Genomic DNA, 23,034 nt, shown 5'->3' with positions numbered 1-23,034 from the left:
TATCTGCATAACAAAGATAATTAAGAAGCTATATTTTATTCAGATTGCACTAAATACAACTTTCATGCTGAGTTTTAAAGGAAGTGGGGTTTGATTAAAAACTGAAATCACTGGAGAACACACCTTTCCGTCGTCTTCAGGGAACGGGTTTTAATTATTTATGAATCTACTTGAGGAAAAAATGAAAAGAAAAGGCAATGGGCGAATGTGATTGTACCTCGGTAGTTGATGATTTCTGTCCCAAGCACCGGAGTCATCTCCAGGACTGTGATGAAGGCTTTGTCCATAGACGTTAGAGGAAAAGGAGACATGCGGTGTCTTCTAGCCACCTTGGTGATATCGACAGCACTGTGACCTAAACAGGAAGATAATTAACTAAGAATATGATGCTTAAACACTGATTAAAAGTGGGGCTGACATATAAATATAAACAACTCTCAATTTCTTATATCTGCAAATGAAGAGTACAAGGTGAGAAATTTTCTCTTGCTTCCAAAATATAGCTTGCTTTGGAGGAATATTAAATCAAGTCAGTGATGTTTTACATTATGTGTCAAAACTTGGTGGAACAATGATGATATTGTCTGATCCTTTTTGGATCATGGCACTGTTCTAGTAACTCAATCTTCACAATAATCTTATAGGAAGGATCATGATTATCCTTTTTTACAGATGAGGAAAGAGAGGTTTAGAGAGATTACATTTTTGGTCTAAATCACAAGAGCTGGTAACAGGAGAACCACAATTCAAAACTTGGCTTCAGAGTCCATGTCCTTAACCACTATACTAAACCTTGAACATTCAATGAGCTAGTTAGTAAAATGCAATACCCAAAGTTGATCTTATTTAAGATTTCACAGAAAATCTTTCTTCTGAAAAAAGTCATAACAGATTACTACTTAACTACTTCCAACATAACCTCATCTAGTCCCACGGAATTAATATCACCCATTCACTAAAACTCCTCATTTATATCTCTAATCCCAACCTCTACCCACAACTATAGACTTGTAGGCTTTGCAAAGAGCTAGTGGATAAGAATATATATCTCCAAACTTATAAATGATCTAACATGCACTTGGATATGTAACACGCAATTCAAATGTAACCTGTTCAAATCAAACTCTTTATTTTTCCACCCTCCTATCCTACCCACACGATGTCTTGTTCTCTTGCAATTCCCATCACAGTAAATACAACTCCACTTTTCCAGTTATTGGTCTAAGACCTCGGAGACACTCTTGATTTTCTCTTCTTGTCAGAATCGTATCTAAACTACCTTTGAAACACTTCTAGACTCTGATCATTACTCGCCATCTCCACCACTATGGCAATAGCTGGAACTATCCTTTATTTCCTAGGAAACTGATAGCCTCCTATTGGTCTCCCTGCTTCTACCCTTGTCCACTACAATTTATCTTCCACACAGCAGTTATCCTTTTAAATTGCAAATTGGATTGTGATCATCTCTACTCACTCTCCATTGACTTTCCATTTCACTAATAGTGAAAGCTTTGCTGTGCCTTACAAAGCCCAACATATTATGGCCCCCCCTGTTCTCATTTGTTATTTCCCTCTTGTTCACTGTACTCTGTCTCTATAGTTCCTTATTTGCCCTTGAGCATGCCCATACACCTCTCGTCTGGGTCTTTGTATTTGCTGTTTTCTCTACTTGGACCTTTCTTCCTTGATATTATGGTTCCATCTATCCCTCATTTCTTTCAGGTCTCTGCTAAAATAGCATGCCATCAGAGGGTCTTCATTAAACTTCCTATAGCGAATATCACCTACCATCACTCTCTATTCTCCTTACCCTACTTTTCTTTTCTTTATGGATATATGTGTGCATGTGCATGTATCTGGATATGGATATTGGTATCTATATACTTATAATATATAATATATATTTATATTCATGTGTTTGTAGCTTTCTTCTTCTTAGTATAATGTAGGTTCCATAAGAGCAGCAGCTTTTAATCTTTTTGTTCAGTGTTGTTATCCCCAATACCTAAAACAGTCACTGGCACATATTAAGCAGTAAAAAAATAATTATTTGTTGAATTAAAAAGTAACCTTTTAATGACCAAAAAAGAGACTTCTTAGAACACTATATCCTTATTCATAAATAACTTGACCTTTTTTTTGGGGGGGGGAACCTTAAGGGTCTGTGGCCCAAAGGGTAAATGGAAGAGGAGGAACTGCAAACACTGTTGCTTGGCTATGCTAACCTCTACCCACAGCTCCCTTCTTCACCGGCCACCTTGCAGCTAAGAACGTCCATATGATACAGTTCTGGTCAGTGAGATGTAGGAAGAAGTCCCTGGGGCAGGCTTCCCATTACAAATAAAATGATAAAGATGTAAAGGCCCAAGAAGAGAAAGCTTTTGCCCTTCTACCTTCTTTCTACTTGGAACATGGCTAAATACTGAAGGTGCTGTAGCAATTTTAATCATGAGGATGAAAACCCACTCAGCGAGTATGGAAACATTTGAGAAGAAAAAAGAACCTGAGCCTCTGATTATAATGTGGAGCTGCCGACAAGTCTTCAGCTGCCTGCTTCCAGACTTTTGATATGTGAGACAAACTTCCGTCAGTTTAATCACCCTATAATGATTGTATATATCTCTCAGTCGTCTGTGAGATCCTAATTACTGCAATTTATTAAATTTACTACTCTTACCCAAACCCCAGCAGCTGCTTCCTACATTTGCTGAATTCACTTAAAGGTACTACCTCAAAGAGTTTCCATTCTAAGATGAATGACATTATTACAAGTACTCAAGGAAAAATACATATAAGGATGGTTATAATTATGATATTCCTTCCCATGGATAATCATAAAATTAAAAAATATTCAATGCTTGAAAGCCCTGACAATTATTTTGTACTAAATATGAACATATTTTCTACTCAGAATTTCAGTGAATATGTATAAAAAAGGATTATGTATGATTATTATTCACTTGCAATGGAAATATATATAATTATTTATAACTCACTTTCACTGAAGTCCTGGTCTTATCATTCAAACATCATAAAAACATATTGTCACAACCACTGTAATTGGGAGAATGATAGAATGCTTATGCTTTTTATTCAGATTTATAGATGATCTCAGATTTGATTTTTTCTAAGATAGGCTTTCTTTATGGTATAAATTGCATATACTCTTATGAAAAATATCCTTTCAAAATGTTTTTTTGGTTAGAAAGCTGTACTTTTCAATTGTGCATAGTTTATTTGTTGAATATGCATTGTAATGTAACAGACTTTTTGTTATTAGGAAGCAAGTTTGATTATCAGTGATATACACCCACTGAACAAATACTGGTATTTATCCATGCATTTTATGAACCAGGAACAGTTAGGGACTTGAGATATACAGAATAAGATATACACTGCCATGAAGAACATCACAGCTCAGCCAGGGTAACATTACATTATCCTGCCAAGAAGAAATGTAAGTAGATAGAAAAAGAAAAAAGCAGGAGGGCAGTAAACCATCTGATGGTTCTCCAACTATAGAGATAGGTAATTTTCTCTCTATATCTCTCTTTTTAAATTAGAAATTATAATGCAGATATCCACCAGCCTGGAAAAATATTCCCCATCTTTAAAATAATTTGTACCTTATTTATATTTTTCTTATGGTACCTACTGCCCTCCATCTTAGGTTATAGGCATTTAAATATTTGCCTTATCCATGTTGGTCAACTGTAAACTCCTTGAAAGCAGGATTATATCTCCTTAATCTTTATATCCTTTGCCGCACTTAAAATAGTGCTTTTTTCTTATACTTACAGTAGTTACTGAATAAATACTTGTATGTATAAGTAACAATCTTTCAAGCAAAGTCAAAAGTTGGGAAGGAAAAGACAGACTGGTGCTCCTTGTTCTGCTCTTTTGCTTTTCTTTTTTAAAAAGTACATTTTATTGATTATGCTATTACAGTTGTCCCAATTTTTCTCCTCTTTCCCCTCCCCTGCCCCTTATATCCTTCCCTCCAGCAATTCCCCCCTCCCCCACTAGTTCATGCGCATGGGTCATACATGTAAGTTCTTTGGCTTCTCCATTTCCTGTACTATTCTTAACATCCCCCCAACTATTTTGTACCTACCAATTATGCTTCTTATTCCCTGTACCTTTCCCCCAATTCTTCCCCCTCCCCTTCCCAACTGATAACCCTCTGAATGATCTCCATGTCCGATTCTGTTCCCGTTCTAGTTGTTTGCTTAGTTTTTTTTAGGCTCAGTTGTTGATAGTTGTGAGTGCTGTCATTTTAATGTTCATAGTTTTGATCTTCTTTTTCCTAAATAAGTCTCTTAACATTTCATATAATAATGGCTTGGTGATGGTGAATCCCTTTAACTTTACCTTGTCTGGGAAGCACTTTATGTGCCCTTCCATTCTAAATGATAGCTTTGCTGGATAGAGTAATGTAGGTGGTAGGCCCTCGCTTTTCATCATTTTGAATATTTCTTGTGAGTCCCTTCTTGTCTGTAAAGTTTCTTTTGTGAAATCAGCTTACAGTCTTATTAAAACTCCTTTGTAGGTAATTCTCTGCTCTTCTCTGCTGTTTTAAGATTCTCTCTTTATCTTTAACCTTTGTCATTTTAATTAAGATGTGTCTTGGTGTGGTCCTCTTTGGATCCAATTTGTTTGGGACTCCCCATGCTTCCTGGACTTGTATGTCTATTTCTTTCACCAATCAGGGAAGTTTTCTTTCATTATTTTTTCAAGTAAGTTTTTAATTTCTTGCTCTTCTTCTTCTCCTTCTGGCATCCCTATGATTTGGATGTTGGCACTTTTGGAGATGTCCCTGAGTTGTCTACCTTATACTGTCCTCATTTTTAAAAATTCTTGTTTCTTCATTCTGTTCTGGTTGAATGTTTATTTCTTCCTTATGTTCCAAATTGTTGATTTGAACCCTGGCATCCTTCCCTTCACTGTTGATTTCCTGTGGATTTTTCTTTATTTCACTTAGGTAGCCTTCATTTCTTCCCTTATGTTTTTGCTGTCATCAGTGAGTTCTGTGAGCATCCTTATCACCAGTGTTTTGAACTCTGCATCTGATAAGTAGGCTATCTCCATTTCACTTAGTTTTTTTCTGGGCGTTTGTTCTGTCCTTTCATTTGTGCCATATTTCTTTGTCTCTCCAACTTGCAGCCTCTCTGTGTTTGTTTCTGTGTATTAGGGAGAGCTGCTTAGATGCCCTGTCTTAGTACAGTAAGGGGTGGAGCCTTAGGTAGTCACCTGGGGGCAATCCACTTCACCACTTTGTGGTGCTGTGTGTAGGAGAAGGGTAGGAGAGGGGACAATGCTGCTGCCTGGCCTCTGGAGACTTGCCAAGCATTTCCCCCCTTTGTAGTCACTTCACCCACTTCCCATTTGTGACTAGAACCCTTCTCAGTGCGGCCTTGATGATGATTCCCAGAGTTGGTGGATTTGTGAGGGTTCTAGGACCATGTAGGCCCTTTAAATGGACTCTCCTGAGAAACTGGAAGTTTCTTCTACCACCCCAACCCCCACTGGTTTTTATAGCCAGAAGTTGTGAGGATTTATCTTCCTGGCCCTGGAACCCTGGGCTGCACAGTGTGGTCTGGGGCTGGGATTGCTGGCCCTCAAGTTATCCCTCCCAATTTTTATCAACCACACAACATTTTATCAGTTTTATGAATGTGGGAGTGCCCATTCTGCCACTGCTGTCTCTCCACATTGCACCACATCCTCTCTGCATGGGCACCCTGTCTCTGCCCCTCCTACCTGTCTGGATGAATGTGGCTTCTTTAAAACCTTGGTCGTCAGGTTTCCATAGTTCGATTTTCTGGCAGTTCTGGGTGTTTTTTGTTTTGAGGTTAGTTGTGATTCTTCTTGCGGTTGTGCGAGGAGGTGAAGCATGCTACCTATGCCTCCACTTTGATTAGAAGTTCTTTTCACTTTTCTAAGCCCTCTAATATCTACAGACTCTCTGCCACAACGTGACTACTCACTGGATGAATAATTCAAACTCTGATGCTAATGCATTAATATTGGTTTCTGGCTAAACTTTTTGCATGTTATCAGAGGGCCTTCCAGATATACAACAAATTATCTGAAGAAAATGTGACAAAGAAGTAGTATTTTAATTTTCTGGCACAATAGAAGGTGTGTGTGTGTTCTCAATAAATATTTACTGAGCACTTTCTACATGCCAAGAGGTATTTTCCCACTCAAGATCCACCCAAATTACACAGTAAGAACAGTCATCTACTTCACCAATAAAGAAGGGTTAAGTTGGTCCTATAAATATGAGAAAAACAGAATTTGTAACTGACCTTCTACACACAAGAGTAAATTAATGACACAGAAAATAGTTGCTCTTTTTAAGTAAAAGGAACTACTAAATAACATTAGTACACTTAGTTGTGTTTTATCCTTCACAATGTACAAGATGACTCTTTGTCCATATGAGATTCCATTTAAAAAAATTGTAGCCAAAATAGGTTTGAAAGCCATTGATCTAGGTGATCCAGTGCCCTTATTTCCAAGTCAAAAGTGGACAATGCTCCACGGGCAGCACCAGGGACACCTACACAGAAGCAACGGCAGCTGGAGGCCTAGGCTGAGGACACGGCACTCACACATACAGCAGGGGCTCTTGTGCAGGCTTCCCAGGAGCGGCCCATTTTTAAAAGGCACACACTTCCAAAATAAATCTGGTAAGCAAAGAGTTATGTTTCCTTTTTTGGTTTGCTTCCATTTTTAAAAGAAACACAATTTCAACTGGTTTCTGATGTTGACAGCAGTGATTTGTAAGAATCTTCAAAATGAGAGCTTCATGAAATTTAAGAATAGTTATCTCTGATTCCTTATTTTGGAAATTACAACCTCAAAAAGCACTTCTATTCTGGGTCATTAGAGAACTCAATCAGGCAGGGGAAAGGATCAAGAAATATTTTCTCCTAAACACCAACCCTCTTTTTGATTCTGAGCCTACCACAGAAACCTGATAGGAGAAAGAAAAATTGAGAAAAAAAGTATGCAGTTTTTTGTCTTGAAGGTCAGATGGGATATATCACCTAGCATCCACTTTTCATTGAGTAGTCCATAAGCCCCACTCAGAAGGAGGAAACAAAGGAGAGAATAAATTTTTTAAGCAAAAAAGTAATAATAAAGGAAGTTTGGTTTTTAGATAGAGAAATTATCCAAAATTTGATAGAAAATTTGGATAGTTTTTCCTGCAAAGCACAAAGTATTTCATGGCCACAAATATATTCTGACTGCTACCCTACAAATGAATCCCAATGGTCACTAAGAGGATCTGTGAGGACATTGGCTCCATTCAACTCATATACACTACACTGCAAAACAAAACCAACATGTCAACTTAGGCTCTACTGAGAAGATTATAGTGTGCAAGGAAATATTTATTTTAACTTACAATAGTAAAATTAGCTGGTGATATATGCTTGTTAGTGCTAATTGGTAGGAGGGCTAGTTAGTTTAACAAAAATAAACTTTAAACTGCTTTAGGATATGGGATCTTTACATGGGAGTGGGGTGTGGGGATGGGGAAAGGAAGTCTAGACATCTGCCCCACTAGTAGCTTTCCAAACTGAGCAAAGAGTAACAGCGTGAATTATTATAACATCTATATTATTATAGCATCTTCCACAATGGTTTAGCTTTCTGAACTAGATTTGTAGGATTAAAGTGATTCTATATTAGCCACAGATTGATGATCTAAAAGTTTCTCTAATAAGCCTAGGTTTCCACAAGTAAAAGTGAAGTTGTCTCATTTATATTTTCTGGTTTACAAGTCTAGACATGAAGTTGGCTATATTAGTTCAGAATCTTTGCGGGTACTCAAAATGTTATTGAGATTTCTAGCTTCCATGCAGCAGCTATAAAAAGACTATATAAAAGTCAGTGTAAAACAGCACAGGTTCACTCAGGATTGCATCAAAGACAAGTTTAAATAATAATGGCAATGTCTAGGGTGTAGAAACACTTCAAAGGGACACAGAGTACAAATGGATTCCTTATACTAAGTAGAGTAAGCAAGGATCTTCATTGTGTAGCAGTAATCTTTTTTTTCGTAGGGCACGACCATCTTGAAATAAAGTTGTTTATATCAATGAAATAATTTTTCCCACTTCAAATGCATCCTTTTTATCTGCCAATTCTTAATATATAATTATCAAGTCTCATCTTGGCTTGAAAATCTTTTTTAAATTAGAAGTAAATGAGGAAAAGATGCTTTCAGATGATTGAACAGAACATAATAGAAACAAGATGTATATGCAGGTTCTTCCTGATTAAATTTAAAACCTCAAGAGGAAACTTTATTCTTCAAAACAATCAGTAAAAGAATTCCCCAACTACCTAAAGTAAATCAATATTCATTCTTCGGATATAAAGAAAATCTAAAGGAAGTGATCTTTTCTGCCTTATTAATATTATTGTTTCTATTTCCCCTTGTATTTTCTTCCTGCTTTCCTTGTATTTCTATTTCCTGGATCTTTCTGAACAGCAAACCACCTAAGATAACAAATAGCTTTCTTAGGAAATTTAGAGAAGATGATAGTAATATTTTTTTAGGCTAAACAGCTAGGGACTTTGGTAGGTCAAAGCATGTGCGGTTCAGATATACGAAGCATTTCATCTTTCATAGAAATCTCTCAAATTAAGTGAAATCAGGTATAAAACTCTCAGGAAACACTGGCAACAGTAGACTTCTTAGGCTCAAGATGACAGGGCATGCCCCTGTATATTTGAAAATAATGTCTTGTGTTGTTTTCAACAGTAGTTTTATATGTTTTTATTTGTTTATTCAAGATAATGAGACTCACAGACTTTCTGATACAACCTAAAACCATCGCTGAAAGGACTGCATTATTTTCTACAGTTGTATAAGAAATATTAAAGAAAAGCACTCTTGAGATTTCTGTGCATCTAGATTATAAAACAGGATATTGTTATCACAAAATGTTTGCTCCATAATTTATATCATTGGTTCATCACTATCACCCAAAGGACAAAATTCAAATCCTCAGAAGAGTATATAAAACCCTTTTTGCTTTCTTTTCAGCCTCATCACTCATGACTCTATCACTTAGAATACTGATTCATTGTAGATATTGGAATATACCATACTATTTCATATTTTCTTGCCTTAGCACATTATGCTCTTTTTGCCTAGAATAAATTTTCTCTCTCATCTTTTTGTTTTCCTTGGAAGTTATTATTCTTCCTTCATAACTTTCTTTGGTAAGAGAGTACTCAAATAATGATGGTAACATGTCAAAAGGATCTTGGAGTCAACCTCAAGGGACTTGCTTTGGCTAAAACTGGGACAACTTAAGAATCAAAATCAATTAGGAGAATAACAGCTTATATAATCCATTTAAGAAAATAAAAATAAGAATCTGTTAGCATATCATAATATAAATAAACAAATGATTAAATAAAATTATTTCTTACAACAGAATGTCAACTGGTAAGTGAAAAAATGTTAGAATGAGAAATTCACCACTTGGCAACCATCATTGTAACAATTGGTTCAGGCAAAAATCATCAAGGATACTAAAATTAGAAAGTGAAAACCTCAAGAAAAACAATATTTATATCATCTCAATGTATATCCCCACAAGATTCTTAGCTACAAAGAAAAACAGTAATTTTATAGTGGTGAAATCTGGCAGACAATGAAAAATTACAAGGTGAAAGCCTCATGAAAAATAGTTATTTATATGGTATCAATGCATATCCCCACAAGATTCTTAACTACAAAGAAAATAATAATTTTACAGTGGTGAAACCTGGCAGACACCATCTTAACCAAGTGATCCAAGTTAACATGACCAGTATGGCACAAAGTTACTGCATGAGCATCCTGATATGATGCACTGAAGACACATCATCACAAATGAGGTGTTACTGACAAAACCATCAGGAAACATCAGAAAAGTCTAATTAGATAGTCTACAAAATAACTGACCTATACTCTTCAAAATGGCAAGGTCATGAAAGACAAAGAAAGCCTGGGGAATTGTTCCAGATAAAGGAGACTAAAGGCACATGATAGCTAAAAGTACTGCATGATTCTGGATTGGATCCCAGATCAGAAGAAGAGACCTTGTTTTTTTCCTTTTGCTATAAAGAATATTATTAGAAAAAACTGGCAAAATGTAATTTGAGTAAGATTATATAATAGTATTGTGGCAAGGTTCATTTCCTGATTTTGATAATTGTACTGTGCTTATGTAAGAATATTTTAAATATTTTTCTTTCTTTTAAAAAGGAAACATACATTTGAATTATTTAGGGGTAAAGAATGATCACATCTGTAATTTATTCACAATTAGTTCAGTAAACAACTGTATTAATATACAGAGAAATAATAAAGCCAGTGTGGCAAAATGCTAACACATTTGGGGGAATTTGGGTGAAACATATACAGGAATTCTTTGTTCTACTCTTGTAACTTTTCTGAAGTTTGAAATTATTTCAAAATAAAAATCTCTGTCATTTTTACTAGTCTCTCCTTTATGAAGCAATGCATGGCCATTCCATTTTTGTTCTGTACAAAGACACTATAAAATACTCTTAAAATTCTCATTGCATATTGTATGAACTACTTACTTCACTGTACTTGCATTTATTTATATACATGCCTGTTTTCTTAACTAGATTATCAGCTCTTTTAGAAAGAAAAAAGTGTCTTAAAAGCAAGGCCAAAGAGTGATGTGTACACAGTGGTTACACAGAAAATTTCTGTTGAATGAGTTTTAAAGGCTTAACTTTACCCAGTCTAGAATATGTACACTGACATAGATGGGCTACAAAGACATACATTATATACAATTTCAAACCTTATTCTGGTCAACAATTTCAATATGTTTTTTGCTAGAACTGTCCATTAAAAAAATTATTGCAAACGTTTGTTAACAATGAAAACAAAAGTTTTCTTCGTTCCTCCACTTTTTAATTAAAAAGTGGTGAAAAGATCAATGTAGTAGTAAAAAGAAAAAGGAGAATAAGAAAATACGATAATGACCTCTTTTAGCTAAGGTTCAATAATTAGAGAAATGGAAAATTACCTTTGTTTAATGTGTATACTATTAAGTTTAAGACTAAATGATAACACTGTAAACAATAGTATAAGCAAATTTTTACAGGTTATTTTTGAGATCAGGAGGTTTAATCCATAAAAAATTATAAGGCCAAAAGGAGAAAAACATAATTTATATTCCACAGTCAGATGTGAACTACTTTATAGCTGTCTTCCTTTGTCTTTTATTAGGATATTTTCAACTTGTCATATACAAGTAAGCTAAAAATATAATATTAAAGGTAAATAGACAACATTAGTTGAGAGAACAGGGTAAAAAGAGAAGTGAAAATGGTATTAAAATATAATCAATCAATAAATATATTTGCTAAAGTAACATAAAAAAGGATAAAATTATTTTAAAAAGCTATAAATGTAGAGGTCAAGTGCTAATATTTCCAAGAAAGGAAAACAAAGTCTTTTGGGTTGAGGTGGCTTCAGATGGTCAACAGGAGTTCTACATGACTGTTTTTATGAAGCTCGACTTCACTACAAAGTGTTCTTAAGGACTGAGAGCTCTTGAGGAAGGTCTCAAATTGGGATCCTTGGGTTTTTGCCCTTAATAACATTAGTGCTGTGTATACATTAATAATTGTGGGTTCTGATTATAGACACCAGGGCAAAAGAAAAGCTTCAGACACAATCCTCCCCTGTCCTTCACCCTTCTTTCATCAGCTCTTTCTTGTCTTTGCTTATACTCTTGGTTAATTACCCTTTGCTTTGCTGTCACTCTGGTTTAGGAATAAAAATCTCACAGCTTGTATATTATTTGAGCTGTGGCCCCTTGGCTCATGTCTGTCCTATTTTATTTCTGGTTTGGTGCCCTTTTTGGGTCTTTGAACTATAGCTTGCTTTGTTAGGCTTGTAGAATCCTTTTTTTCTAACCCTAAGTATCCAAAAAGCTGATTAAGAATTCTCTTATGCCCAAAGAAAGAGTTTGTCAGGAAACAATTTGAAAGGCATTAATATATAAATGTAAATGTATATATATTATTTTTTGTCAGCTTGAATTTGTAATGTTTTCATTGTAAGTACTACCAGCATTAAAATGCAAAATTAGAATTCTGTTTTCTTTAGTAGGTCCTTGTTCTAAACATTCTCTAGATAAATGTAGAGAAAAAGTAATTTTTCTTTAGAAATCATAAACTATTATATCTCTAAAAGTGGAATGCTTTCTAAGCATTAACTGTTCTCTATAATGCCTTGGGAAAAAAGACCAAGAGAAGTTCAAAGTCATCTTTGTAGTTGGAGGATTTTATCAGCTCATAAAATTGCATTTCTCTTAGTTAATCTTCCCTACATGATGGTGTTTCTCATAGTATTAGGTATGAGTGCACACGTCTTCAACTTCCAGAATGTCCATTCAATGACAGACTACTAAAAAAGTAAATTTCAGTTAATATCTTTTGTAAGATATAAACATTATTAAACATGATTTTTGGGCATGTGGTAGATATTAATTTGTTTAGTTGAGAAAAGGAAATTCTTTGAATAGATGATCAGTCATAGAGAATGTAAAGACTGAGCCTGCGACACTGGTGAAAACAGAAATCTAGCTTTTAAAGTATTTTGCACATGATAGACATAACCTATGTAGTTTCTTTTCTCTTTTTGAGAAAGTTTATTTATCAATTTACAGAGGTAGTAGAGGAGTCAGCTGGGCTGCATAGGCATAGGAAACAAGTTACAAAAGCAAAAGAAGGGCCCTTGGAGCTTAGGAGAGAGAAAGGCAAAGGTAGCCGCTGGGGGAGGGGGAGTACAAAAGGGGAGCGGAAAGGTTTGGGTGTGCTACAGAGAGGGAGAGCACCTATGTAGTCTATATTTATTGGTACTTGATACGATCCAGGTCCTTCTATACACCTAAAAAGTGGGATTAATTTACTATTAATTCTTCTGATACAAGCACTACATTTTTTTTAAAAAAGTATATATCATAGTATGATTATAACTATAGAAATAAAATCCAATCCAATGTATGTACTGGGGAAAAGAATTATATATATTAGTCATGGTTGTCTCAGTAGTATGATTGAGTATGATTTTTTATTTCCTAATTTTCTGTATTATTCAGATTCTTGACAATGATCATGCATCATTTAAAAATATTTAACAAATGCTTTTTGATTTGAAATAATTAGTTTCTTAGTCAATCCAAACCAATATCTTCCAAATTCTGATTCTAGGAAAACTTCTCAACAGCATCTGATTGTGTTTTTAACCACCAAAAGGTTCCTATTACCCTGAAGTTTAGATTACCTTGAATAATGTGCTAGGCTTTTCATAATCTGTCCTTTCTCTCATACATACCCTTAGTCCAGCTATAGCAAACAATAATTTCTAGTGCACCGCATGGTTTTTTCCATGTACCTGTCTCAACTGTCCTTCCCCTTCCAGTCCAACTAGCAAACACCTGCATATCTCTTAAGACTATGAAAATAAAGTATAGGTCACATCAGTAAAAGGTACTAAAATTCATATATTGCCCAACTTAGAAACTGGGGGTCATTCTTGACTTTTTAAAAAAATCTGTATTGTATTTTTTTCATTACTATTTAGCCCCCTCATAGTCCCCTTCCCCCAGCAATCATCACACTGTTGTCCATGTCCTTGAGTCCTTTTTCCTTTTTGCTCTACCCTCCACTCTTTAACCCCCATTCCCTGCCCCAAAGCTGTCACCCTGTTCTACTTTCCAGTGCTGTCAACTATGATGCCTTAAATATTTCAAAAATCCAGCTTTTTTTTCTATTTCTATTGCTTCAGCTTTAATTCAAGCTCTCATAAGATTCCTGCTTCTGATGTCACCCCAACTCAATCTATCCTCCACACAGTAGTAAATATTATTTCAAAAGTTCACATTTGATCTTGTCATTTCCATGTTTAAATTCCTTTACTGGCTTTTACAATAAAGTCCAAACCCATTAACAAGGCAATTAGGAGGTTCATCTGTAAAAACTGTACAACCAATTGGAGGTCACAATCCGGTCACTTCTCCAGCCTCTTCCTTTTCTTACTCCACCAATCCCTGCAACTACACCTGCTCCTCCTCCATCTGTGTGTCACAATACCTAGAGCATAATAAGCTCTCCATAAATGTTATATACTTACATTACTATTTTTAATGGAGCCATTAAATAGACTTAAATTCCATTAAACACTGAATTAGTAGCTCCCTTTGCTCTTCCACATCACTTTCTACTGTTTTCTACCTTGCTCTGTACCCACAAGGGGCTAGCATTTATATATTGAACAGTCTCTGTCCCTGTGGCTTCTGCTTGATTTCATCCAACGGGAAGCACTGGCAGGAAAATGGAGAACAAAAGAGCAGACACAAGCTATTCTTTAGATCTTCTGTTTGCTGGATTAGCTATTCTGTTGTGACTCATTCTTTCATTAAAATCTTTTTCATTATCTTGTTTGAGTGTGTCATGTGACTCCTGCACAACCAGACACAGTATATTTAGGAGAGAATGTAGAGACCAGTATGGTTAGAACACTTAGGTTTTTGGGTGGGGGGGTGGGGTTAGTGGGAATTGAGGCTAGAAAAGTAACTAAAACCAGACCATGGAGGTCCCTAAATGCTAGGCTTTGGAGTTTGAACTTTATCATATAAGCCAATGGAGAACCACTTACATAACTTTATCAGGTAAGCCAACATTTTAAAGTTTTTAAGCATGGGAGTGGCACACATATAGATTTCTGGCAGACAACAAATTCAATCATGGAAAAGTTAAAAAATTAGTTCAAAGCCACATTTCTAAATACAGGGTCCAGCAGAAATAATGCCATTGAGTGTGGTTGGTAGGGTACATGAATGTCTCGCATGAGACATTCACATGAGATGGACAACAATTTGAACATTTCACCTAAAATGTCATATGGTGTGCTTAAGTGTGATACTGTTATGTTACAGAAATACATGCTTATAATTTTGTAATAAAAGATTTTTATGTAACAAAAAAGAGGTGTTACTTGTACCAGACCCTGTAGATAGTAGGTCAAGATGAAAGAACCAGATCTCTGAAGTTTTAGTTCAGTGTGCTCCCTCCTATATCACAAAAAGACAACTTTATTTCCTTCAACTTCATTTACTCAATATGAATTGAATACTCTCTCTCTGTATAAGGTACTTTATTAAACTTTAGGGAGTGATGTTGAAATAAATAAAATGAGATTCCTATTTTCCACAGTTTCATGGAACACACAAATCAGGCTGTGTTTTAAGGAAAAAGGGAAAGAAAAACCCCCCTGTTAACTGCTTATGTTTTAATTTAAAAAATACTATGACTGACAGCAAAGAAAAGTAAACAAATAATTCTGATGGGACAAATTGTAACCTTTCCCAGATGAGGTGACAATTAAGTTGAGCTTTGAATAATAAAAAGGGAGAAACATTTGAAGCTGAATGAACAAAATAATACAGATTTCAAAGTACATACTTTTAGAGAATGAGGAAGTGTCTAATGAGGTTAGAGGTGAAGAGGATGAAATACAATACGTATAAGGCATAAGGCTGGTCAATTAAGTTAAGGAAAATTTTGAAGAGGCTTAGTAGTATAGAAAGTAGAGAACTATTTAAGATCTTTTACAGAGAAGTAATGTATACTTAAAATTGTAATACTTGGCCAATGGTAGATTGGAAGGAAGAGAGAGTACAGAATAGTTAGTATGCTACCTTTCACCTTGAGGGTGAAAGAAGACAAAGAAGGCCTGAACTAATGCAATAGGAATTGGAAAAGGGTTATTAGGAAGAGCCATAAAAAAGGGTCCTATGATGGATGGTGCTTTGGGAAAGAGAAAGTAAATATTATGATGAGATTTCAAGTTTGGTTAATAGAGTAGGTGGGAGTGTCATTAATTAAGGGAAAATTATAGAAACAACTTGGAGGGAAGGGTATAAATCTGGTTTGTGATGAGGAAAATGTGAGAAGGCAGCAAGACAGCAAGAGATGATTCCAGTGTGTAACAGCAAGAGAGGTATGCAGCTTGGGAGAGAAGGTGGAACTATATTTAAGAGTCATTAGTATACAGCAGGTAAATCTAATAATATACATTTCTTTATTTTTTTTTACTCTGACCAATTTATAAGTGTACAGTAAAGTTTTGTTAGCTATATGCACTGTTGTACAGCAGATTTCTAGAGCTTTTTCATCTTGTATGACTTTTCTCTTCCCTTCAGCCCCTGGCCACCACCATTTTATATTCTATTTCTGAGTTTGATTTCTTTAGCTATCTCAGATAATATCTCATACAGTATTTGCCTTCTTATGATTGGCTTATTTAATTTAGCATAATGTCTCAAGGTTCATTAGTGTTGTAGTATATGAAAAAAGTCCCTTTTTTAAGGCGGAATAACACTTTATAGCTTGTATGTATTCATTTGTTGATAGACATTTAGGTTACTTCCACATCTTGGGTATTGTGAATACTGAATGGTACAATGAATGTGAGTATGCAAATAACTCCTTGAGACCTTGTTTTCAATTCTTTCGGAAAAATACTCAGAAGTGGGATTGCTGGATCATATGTCAGTTTCATTGTTAAGACTATGAGGAACCACTTTAAGCTGTAAGGAAGCTTCCCATAGTAGTTGCACCATTTTACACTCCCACCAACAGTACATAGGGTTCCAATTTCTCCACACCTCACTAACACTTGTAATCTGTGTTTTTGTGATACAGGCCATCCTAATGGGTATGGTTTGGATTTGCATTTCCCTTATGTTTAGTGATATTAAGTATGTTTTCATATGCTTGTTGGTGTTTGTCTTCTTTGGAGACATGTTGTTTAAGTCTTTCGTTCACTTTTAAATTGTTTTTTGTTTGTTCTTAATACATGTTTTCTCTAAACTTTCATAAGAGTATGAGAAAAACTGGCTTTAATTATTTTGAAAAAGTTTGGCAGAATTTAACAGTGAAGTGGTCTGGTCCTAGGCTCTTTGTTAGGAGGCTTTTGATACTGATTCAATCTCCTTACTACTTATAGATGTTTTTATTTCCTCATGTTCATCTTGGTAGGCTGCATGATTCTAGGAATTTATCCATTTCTCCTAGGTTGTCCAATTTGATGTAACTGTTCATGGTAGTCTCATAATTCTTTTTACTTATGCAGCATTAGTTGTAATGTTTCTTCCTTGATTTTTACTTTTAGTTAGTTGAGTCTCCTCTCTTTTATAGTCAGTCTTGCTAAGCATTTGTCAAATTAGTTGTTTTTTTTAAAAAATATGTGTCTTTGTTTTGTTGATTTCTTCTAATTTTTTTTTGTCACTATTTCATTTACTTTGGCTCTAATCTTTATTATTTTCTTCCTTCTGCTAACTTTGGTTTTAAGTGTTCCCCCCCCTCCCCTTTCCCCAGGTCTTTGGGATGTATAGTTAGGTTGTTTTCATTTCTGTTAGTCTCAAGGTATTTTCTAATTTCCTTGTGATTTCTTCCTTGACATATTGGTTGTTCAAGAGTGTGTTGTTGAATTTCCACATACTTGTGAATTTTCCAGTTTTCCTATTTTTTTGAGCGCTAGTTTGATTCCAATGTAGTTGGAAAAAATACTTGGTAGATTTTTTTTGGATGGGGAAGTTTCATCCAATTTTATTTAAAGTTAGAACTGATAGTAAATGACTTCATATCATCATTTTGCTAATTGTTTTCTGGTAGCTATTTTGTCTCTCCTTTCTGCTCTTGTCTTCCTTTGTGTGTTTTTTTATTTTTAATATAGACCTTCTTTGATTCCTTTTTCATTTTGTTTTTGTGTATGTTTTGTATTTTTGTGTTTCTATGGAGCTTACATAAACCATCTTCTAATGACAACAATCTATTTTATGCTGATAATAACTTCAATCATATACAAAACCTCTCCTCTTTTATATCTTTCCACTCCTACTTTATTTATTGATGTGACAATTATATCTTTATATATTGTGTATTTATTAACATAGTCTTATAGTTTTTTAATGCTTTTATGTTTTAAACTGCCTGAATTAAAAGTGCTTTGCACGCCACCATTACAATAGTATAGAATTCTGAATTTATCCATTTGCCTTTACTGGTGAATTACATATTCTAATATGATTTTGTGTTGCTGTTTACTGTCCTTTTGTTTCAACTTGCAATATTGCCTTTATTATTTTTTTGTAAGGCATATGTAGTGGTGATGAACTCTTCAGCTTTTGTTTATCTCCAAAAGTACTTATTTATCCTTAATTTTTGAATAACAGCTATACTAGTATTCTTTGGCTTTTTTTTCTGTAAGCACTTTGAATATATCATCTCACTTCCCTCTGACTTGTAAAGTTTCTGCTGAGAAAGACATGATAACCTTATGGGAGTTCCATTATACATGATGAGTTGCTTTTCTCTTGCTGCTTTCAAAATTTTCTCCTTGTCTTTGACGTTTGACAGTTCGACTCTTCTGTGTCTTAGTGTGGGCCTCTTTGGATTCATCCTACTTAAAATGCTTTGAGGTTCTTGAATTTGATGTCCACTTCTTTCCTTAGAATTGGGAAGATTTCAGCCATTATTTCTATCCCTTTTTCTCACTCCTCTTCCTCTGAAACTCCCATGATGCATATATTGATTGGTCTGCTTGATGTTGTCTGATAAGTCCTTTAAACTTTCTTTACTTGTCTTCATTTTTCCTATTTGCTCCTCTGATTTGATTATTTCAAATGATCCTTTTTTTTTTCCCAAGTTCTTTCTTCTGCTTTATGAAGTCTACTCAAATGTCTGGTAAATTTTTTTCTATTCGGTTATTATAGTATTCAGTTCTTGAATTTCTGTATAATTCTCTTTTTTATAGTTTCCATCTCTTTGCTGATATTCTCATTTTGTTCATGCATATTTTCCTGATTTTCCACAGTTGTCTGTGTTCTCCTGTAGATCATTTAGCTTCAAGGCAATTACTTTGGATTCTTTGTGAGGAACTTTGTAGATCTCTTCTTTTTTGGGGTTTGTTCCTGGAAATTAATTTTATTCATTTGACTGGCCTATGTTTTGCTGTTTATTCATGTGCCTCATAATTTTTTTCCCTGAGTTTATGCAGTTGGGAAAATAACTACATCTAGTTAACTAGTCTTTGTAACTGGTTTCATATAGGGGAAGACTTTCACCAATCAGCCCACTGGAGGTTCTGGGGACCTGTGAAAGCTTTTTGGTGTAATTTCTCTTGGCTTTGTGTATAATTTCCAAAGCAGAGGTTTGCCAGTGTTTGTTTGTTCCCCGCCCCTATCCCCCCGAAGTCTGCAGTCTCTTACTCCTTCTGGGTTTGGGTCTGTCTACAGTAGTGCAGGTGTTACGGTGCTGCAACCAGAGCCACTCGGCTCTCCTTTATTCTCAGGGGCCTTCAGGTACCCAAAGTAGGCTGACTCACATGCCCAAAGTCAGCGGAGATAGAAACCAGTCCTTTGTGCAGCCCCCCAAAAACTGAACTATGGGACATATACTTCGCTCTTCTCCTTTCTTCCCAAGGGAGAAGCTGTGAGTTGGGTGCCTTTGCCACAGTTCCTTGAGCTACACTGGTCTCTATACCATTTCAGGCTCTCAAGCAGCCCCTACTCTCCCTTGCTCTCTGTGGCCCCCAGGCACCAAACTATGCCAGTTCCATCAGTGCTCCAAGTCAGGCGAGACAGGAACCAGTTCCTCGGGCAGCCTTCTGAAAAGCTAACATGTCGTATGCATATTTCACTCTTCTCTCTTACTCTCCCTTCTGCGAGAGCCTGCAAGTGAGGTGTGCTTTGCTGATCATGGCAACCTGTGCTGGCTTGGGGGAGGAGAAGTGAAAAAAACTTCTTCCCATTTTAATACAGCTGTTCTTGGCTTTGCATTCACTTGGGGTGTTGAGACCTGTTAAATGGTTTTTGGACTTTTCATAAAAGTATTTTGGTCCATATGTTGTCGTTAAGTTGGTGTCTCTGTGGGAAACAGAAGGGTGGAATTTCCTGCTCCATGATCTATTAACTTAATGTGTTTAGCTATAGCAGATATAATATTGACAATTAAGAGGCAGAAAAAGTTGACTAAAAGTGATAAATGAGTCACATTTTTTTCATATAAAATAAAGTGATAATCTAAGAAAATAAGACAAGAGCTAAAATTTAAATTAGTTAAACTAATTAGTTAAAATAGTTAATTAAACTACCTTATGGAATTATTAAGTTTCACAAATAAAAAATGTTTGAGAACTTGGTAATTAAATTATATGAGGATATATGAAAGAGTTGATTTATTTAGGATATTAGATGAGAAAGTTGAGAAGGGCAGTGCTTATAAATAATACCTCACTAAATTCTTACAGAAGTGAATTGCTAATTGTCTTTAGTTATGTAAGGAAAAATTGAATAAGTGGTCATTAGTGCTGTTGTCTGATCCAGTAAGTGCCAATCAATATGGTAAGGGATTAGACTGTAGCAGAAGAGAATTAGGAAAATTTTTCTAAAAACAAGAACTACAAAAATTTAGCATACTTCTTCAAGGACTATTCATATCCTTTTTCCTGGGAATCATAAAGGAAAAAAACTTCATGTTTTCAGTAGCAAGGTAAAAGAAAATTAACTAGGAGCCTTATCAATCTAGGGTAGATTCAAGGTAACTTGTTTAAGATCAGAACCAAAAAGCATGATAAAATACTCCAGGCAAGAGGTGGTTAGTTATTGGTCCAGAATCGGGGTGGCAGTAGTGAGAATGAATGAAGAGATAAGGCCAGAATGAAAACACGAAATACTCTGAAGAGAAGGAGCTGTTAAGAAAAATAGTATCAGTGACAAAGAGATTAGTGTTTTTGCTAATGTTTACTATTTTCCTTCTCTGTTCCAACTCTGATTTCTTACTTGGATGTTCTGCGGTTCCTCACTCGTTCTGCTTGCTCAAATTTTCTTTTCATTTATTTACTTACTCACCCATTGAACTAATTTAGTGAGAGACAGTCATTGTGCTAGATGCCGGGAATTGTGCCAGTTAATGAGATAAATGAAGTACCTGCAAGGAGCTTAGGGTGGAGTGGAGAAGACAGACAACCACTGTACTATAAAAAGGCTTGCAATAAGGTTTGGAAACTACAGGGTACTATAGAAGAATATAGGAAGGACACTTTGCTCAGATTTGAGCAGTGATGAAAGTCTTTTGGAAGAAATGCAGGATAAGTAAGAGTTATCCAGAGGAAGAGACAGGAGAACAACATTTTAGGAAAGAGGTAACTATTTGTAAATTGAAAGTTTCATCTGGCTGGAGCACTGAATTCCTGGTGGGAGTGGTAGAGGGTAAAACTAGAGGTAAGCAGGAGCTAGATTGTAAGCAGCTTTAAGGAGTTAGGACACAAAGAACAATGAGAAGGTATTAAAGGGTGAATGGAAGTCATTAAAGGAGTATGAAAGGTTTAGATTTGTATTTTAGAAAGATAAAAGTGGTTGAAGGAAGAGGGATAAAAAAACACTCAAGATTTTTTGATTTGGACAACTAGGTGTACAGTGATGTCACTCCTTGAGATATGTGAAGAATATGAGATATAAGATTATAAATTTGGTTTGGTCATGTTGAGTATGAGAAAATTGTGAAGTATCCAAGAAGGGATCTACAATAGATGATTGGAAATATAACTCTGAAATTTAGGGAACAGAAGGATTTACTTAAGTTTTGTGAGTGGATGACCTTATTCATGCAGAATGTGGAATGTGTAAGCAAGGTCTTAGAACTCTGAATAACACTGATATTTAATGAACGGGCCCAAAGTAGAAGTCAACAAGGAAGACAGAGAAAAAGGAAACAGGAAATTTAAAAGAGAACAAAAGCGAGGATGGTAGGAAATTGTTTCGAGAAGGAGGGAATGATTAAAAGTAGTATCCAATCTTGACCTGTCTTCCTTTAGGCTTTCCCTTTTGTATACACCCATTTTCTTAAAACTAGGCCCTCAAAGGCGGCAGCCAGATTATCTGATAATTTATCTAAGATTAGTGAATTCTGCAGGCTTAATTTGTTACCATAACCAGTTAACAGATTTTCATGGAAGTGGTAGGTTGTTTTAAGAAGGCGATGCCTTCACACTAAAGAACAGTTGTTATAACAATAACAGTAATACTAGTAGTAATAACAGTAAAACAGCTAACACTTATTGATTATTGTGTACCAAGCACATTTAGCTGTTTAATACTCACAACAGCCTACAAGGCACATACTTTTATTAGCATAAAGGGAACTGAGGTGAGGAAAGTGGGACACAGAGATAATGAATGAGCACTTGCTCAAGTTCCTACAGCTAGTAAGTAGAGAAATCAAGATTTGAACAGAGGTAGTTTAACCCTAGAGCATGTTTTCTTTTATAAGGTGAGACAATGAGGATAGGTGTTTGATACTTGCAGATTTTCATTGTACCTCAATTTACATTAAAAATGCAATGATCTGTTCTGCTTATGTGTAAGCCTAAATTTGAGTAGATCAATTTAAAGGGTATAAGCGTGTTAAAACACAAATATTGCTTATTGAAAATTCTTTTATTGTGCCCCTAAATTGGAATTAACATTTGGGATCTATAAAATTTTCAATATTAAGGGGGTTTAATGGACTGGATCTATGATTACAGGTAATATTTATCAAAGCTGATGGTTGTGGGGTGATGGGCAGGTTTCTTAAGTATACTTAAGATCACTATTATTAAAATAATGACAGCAAAAGTAGAATATAGTGATCCCTCACCTATTGTGGGAGTAATGTTCCAGAGACCCCTGTGATAGGTGAAAAGCCGTGACATAGTGGCATTATATTTATTTTATATTTATATATATTTAAGGCTTTATAAACTTTTCCCACACTCCTATAAACCTTTCCCACTCTCTTATTAACTTTTCCCACACTCTTATAAACACTTCATATGCTCTTAAACAGTTTCTACACTCTTAAACCTATGTAATTTTAATAGCATATAAAATTCTATATGGGTACTCACCAGTGAAGTATACAAAA

The 23,034-nt window shown here is 35.2% G+C and overlaps 1 protein-coding gene across 6 annotated transcripts in view; it reads right to left on the bottom strand.

Annotated features, from left to right (window-relative positions):
* Positions 1-23,034, bottom strand: part of GPHN (gephyrin) — a 456,579-nt gene that overhangs the window by 98,573 nt on the left and 334,972 nt on the right. For all 6 annotated transcript variants that reach the window (XM_036011094.1, XM_036011095.1, XM_036011096.1 and 3 more), the window contains one exon: positions 218-355. In XM_036011094.1, coding sequence (XP_035866987.1) covers positions 218-355 — 138 coding nt within the window. The remainder of the gene's footprint in view (positions 1-217; positions 356-23,034) is intronic.

This window comes from Phyllostomus discolor, chromosome 1 (assembly GCF_004126475.2).
Source record: "Phyllostomus discolor isolate MPI-MPIP mPhyDis1 chromosome 1, mPhyDis1.pri.v3, whole genome shotgun sequence".
In the NCBI taxonomy this organism is placed as follows: domain Eukaryota; kingdom Metazoa; phylum Chordata; class Mammalia; order Chiroptera; family Phyllostomidae; genus Phyllostomus; species Phyllostomus discolor.
This window is presented reverse-complemented; position numbering and strand designations above follow the sequence as displayed.